This window comes from Microtus oregoni, unplaced genomic scaffold (assembly GCF_018167655.1).
Source record: "Microtus oregoni isolate MIOR12 unplaced genomic scaffold, Mior012 000000F_ref0000247, whole genome shotgun sequence".
Taxonomy (NCBI): domain Eukaryota; kingdom Metazoa; phylum Chordata; class Mammalia; order Rodentia; family Cricetidae; genus Microtus; species Microtus oregoni.
Window position 1 is genome coordinate 9118071 of NW_024543059.1, and position 3456 is coordinate 9121526.

At 35.0% G+C, this 3456-nt stretch overlaps 1 protein-coding gene across 1 annotated transcript; it reads right to left on the bottom strand.

The window, feature by feature from the left end:
- Positions 1-525: 525 nt before the first annotated feature.
- Positions 526-1476, bottom strand: LOC121452486 (olfactory receptor 14A2-like). Its single transcript, XM_041658666.1, has one exon. The coding sequence runs from the start codon at positions 1474-1476 to the stop codon at positions 526-528; it is 951 nt and encodes a 316-aa protein (XP_041514600.1).
- Positions 1477-3456: the final 1980 nt, after the last annotated feature.

The following is a 3456-nucleotide window of genomic DNA, read 5'->3' on the forward strand; positions in this document are numbered from 1 at the left end:
TATACTCTTTCTTCATGGTTTTGTTTTAAGCATTTGGTACTACTTTAAGGAAGGGACACTGTTTTAAAGAATGAGTTGAATCTCCAGAGTGCTGTTTCTAGTTTGTTGACTTTCCTACTGATTTTCTCACTACTAGAATGACTGCCATAGAAACTCTATGTGAATTTACCTTCATAACTCACATGCCTTCCCCATTTGATTATTTATCTTGATACTTTTCTTAATGAACACAATAAGGGGTCATCAAATGACCGAAAATGGAATCTTACTGTGATAATTACCAATCATTTTAGAAAATTATATTTCCCAAATGAGAATTACTTTATTACAGAAGGAAAGAAATTGGTACTGTGACTTTATATATTAGTCTCACATAATCTAATTTTCTGAACTTAGAAAATATTTTTCTTAATCAGAGTTTCAAATTACTGGGGGCAAGATATGAATGTCTACCCTCTATTTCTAACAGCAAACATTGCAAACCTTACTTGTTGCTTATGAGTCCCTATGTCACTGACAGATACTTTAAAATGTGGCATGAAGTAAACCCCTTGGGCAGAGATTTTGCTGCCATCTTCTCAGAGCACACTTGACATCAGTGTTCCTCAGGCTGTAAATCACAGGATTAAGTGTTGGAGGTAACACAGTGTACAGCATAGAAAAAATCCTATCTGTAATTGATGGGGCACTTGAGGGTAGCTTCACGTAGACAAAGCAAGCAGTGGCAAGGAAAACAGTGAACACCGTGAGGTGGGGGACGCATGTGGCAAATGCTTTGGACTGCCCTTTAGTAGTAGGAATCTTAAGCACAGTGGAGAAAATGTAAAAGTAAGAGATCACCACACAGATGAAACAAAACAAGCCTACACAAACTCCAATTCCAAGACTTGAATAAATGACCGCAAGTGTTTTAGAGCACGAAATCCTTAGTAAGGAGGGAATATCACAAAAAATCTGTGGGATCACATTGGTGCCACAGAAAGGCATAGAAAATGTGCCCGCTGTATATATGGCTCCAACTATTACTCCAGTAACCCAGGAAACAGCTGTCATAAGCACACACATACCACTACTCATTATGGTTTGATAGTGTAAGGGACTGCAAATGGCCACGTAGCGGTCATAGGACATACCTGTCAGGATAAAGACTTCTCCTGCTGCAAACGAAGTCATTAAAAACACTTGGAAGACACATCCATGAATGGAAATGGAATTGTTGTGAGTTAGGTTATTGACAAAGAACTTTGGAATTGGAACAGACACAAAAAAGACATCCAACAAGGACAAATTCTTCAGGAAGAAGTACATGGGTGTTTGAAGCTGCAGGTCAAGGGAGATGAGAGTGATGATGACGAGGTTACTTACTAGGGCCGCCATGTACATCACTAGGAATAATACTCCACATAAAGTCTGTAGTTCATGGATATCAGAGAACCCCAGAAGGATGAATTCTGTTATTGCAGTGATATTGTGCATACCAGAATCTTTTCAGTCCCTTTAAGAGGAAAACAAAAATGAGTAAAAATTGGCATTACCCCCCAACACGATAACACTGACATACAGAAATGCCCTGTGGAAAGGGATCAAGAAATTACACTTAAGGTACAAATACATTTTCAAAAATTCTTATTTCTTTCTCCCTTCCCCTCAATCCCTCATTTTCTCTCTCCCCTCTCTCTCCCTACTGAATATTTGTATATTCTTTCTGTGTGCCTCTCTCTCCATCCTTCTCCCTTCACTTGCTTACTTCTTTTTGATTTTCTTTCCTCACTTCTCTCCCTCTCTCTCGTGTTTCTCTCTTCCACCTCTCTCTCCTTATATTGTCTTTAAGGCTCAGTAAATATAACCACATTCTATAATTGAGCTACAGAGTCATAACTCCTCACCGTTTTAAAATTAAGCCTGAGTAGCACAAGCAGGTGTGGTATACATCAGCCTTATTTTGTTTAATTTGTACAGTCACAATTATTCTAGCAGGAATCTTTGTGTTTTCAAGAGGCCTTGTTTCCATTTAAGTGGTAATCAGGGTTTTTTATGAATATTGAGTGTATTTCAGCTAGGTATAAGAAATAACTTTGAATGTTTGGACAGTAGAGAAATGATAGATGAATGTAAAGATAAGCCTAAAAATTGCCTTGATATGGTAAGTACGAATGTATAAAAAGATAACATTATCATATATAATATTGGTATTATGCATTAAAGCACAGAAATAAACAAAGTAAAAGTACAGAAAAATAAAATAAAATAAAATACCTAAAATCTAAAAATAAAACATGTGGGTTTCATTTAATTCTGTAACCACAATCTTGCATTTGTATAATATGGCTATGAGTTTGGGTAACAGAAGTTGAATCAGTTCTCTGAATATACATGTCAACTCTTTTATTAACAGTTTTCATAAGAGATATTAATGAAATAATAATAGTGTTTTAGATGCTGCTTTACCTAAAACCACAGTAAATACCCAATGAAATGCTAATGATAAGAGAAAAGCTTGACATCGCTCCCATGATTTTCCTTGTTTTTGACTGTCATAAACTTTAAATAAATTCTTGCTCAACATTGAGGACAAGTATGTTGTTTTCCTCAAGCCAGTAAAATCTCTTTTAAAGGCTGAAAGAAAGAAAAGAACCCAGACTATTTCCAACGTATTAACTGCCATATTTTACATCATGTATTCCATACTACAAAAGGGCCACATATATAAACACTCATTCCCCTAATCCTTGCTTGAACAGTAGAGGATTGTAGGCAGGTGACTCGCTGATGAGGCTGACCCTAGGAGAATTAATAAAAATTACTGGGAACAAATATCAAGTCTTCTAAATGATACATCTGATATATAATCACCTTGCAAAACAAACAAAACATCTGACAATACTCCCATTTAGATTGAAAAGGGTGTGTCTTTCTAAGCTGAGTCAACTGTAATGTTGAAGATACAGTTGAGACACTGTGTACTCAGACAAATAGTGATGAAATAGCACAATCTGACACAGTGGTTCTTATGCTTTTTCTCTGTTTAATTGTGGACTTCTTATCAGTATTTTTTTTTAAAATTAAAATAATGTTGAATAATATTTATTAAATTAAAGTGTTATCTGTGGGTTCTTAAAATGCATGCAAAAATGTCCTCATCCATACTTGTCAGTGGGTTTTAAAAAATTAATTATGAAAAATAAGGAAATTAATGCATCATTTTGGTTTGCTTTACTGATTTGAATATAAAGAGAAAGCTATTCAATGCAGTTGTATTTACTAAGTTCCTTTTCCATCTTTCACTGATATGTTCAGTGTTTGGTTTCTGTGAAAGTCAGTTATTTCTAATGAGTTGTGACTTTCTAAAGCTAGAATCCCAGTTGCAAAGGACTTCTTGTTTTCTTGAATATTTTTATCATGTCATAGTGTTTATAATTTGCTTTTAAATATTATCTGATATGTTCTGATGGAAAT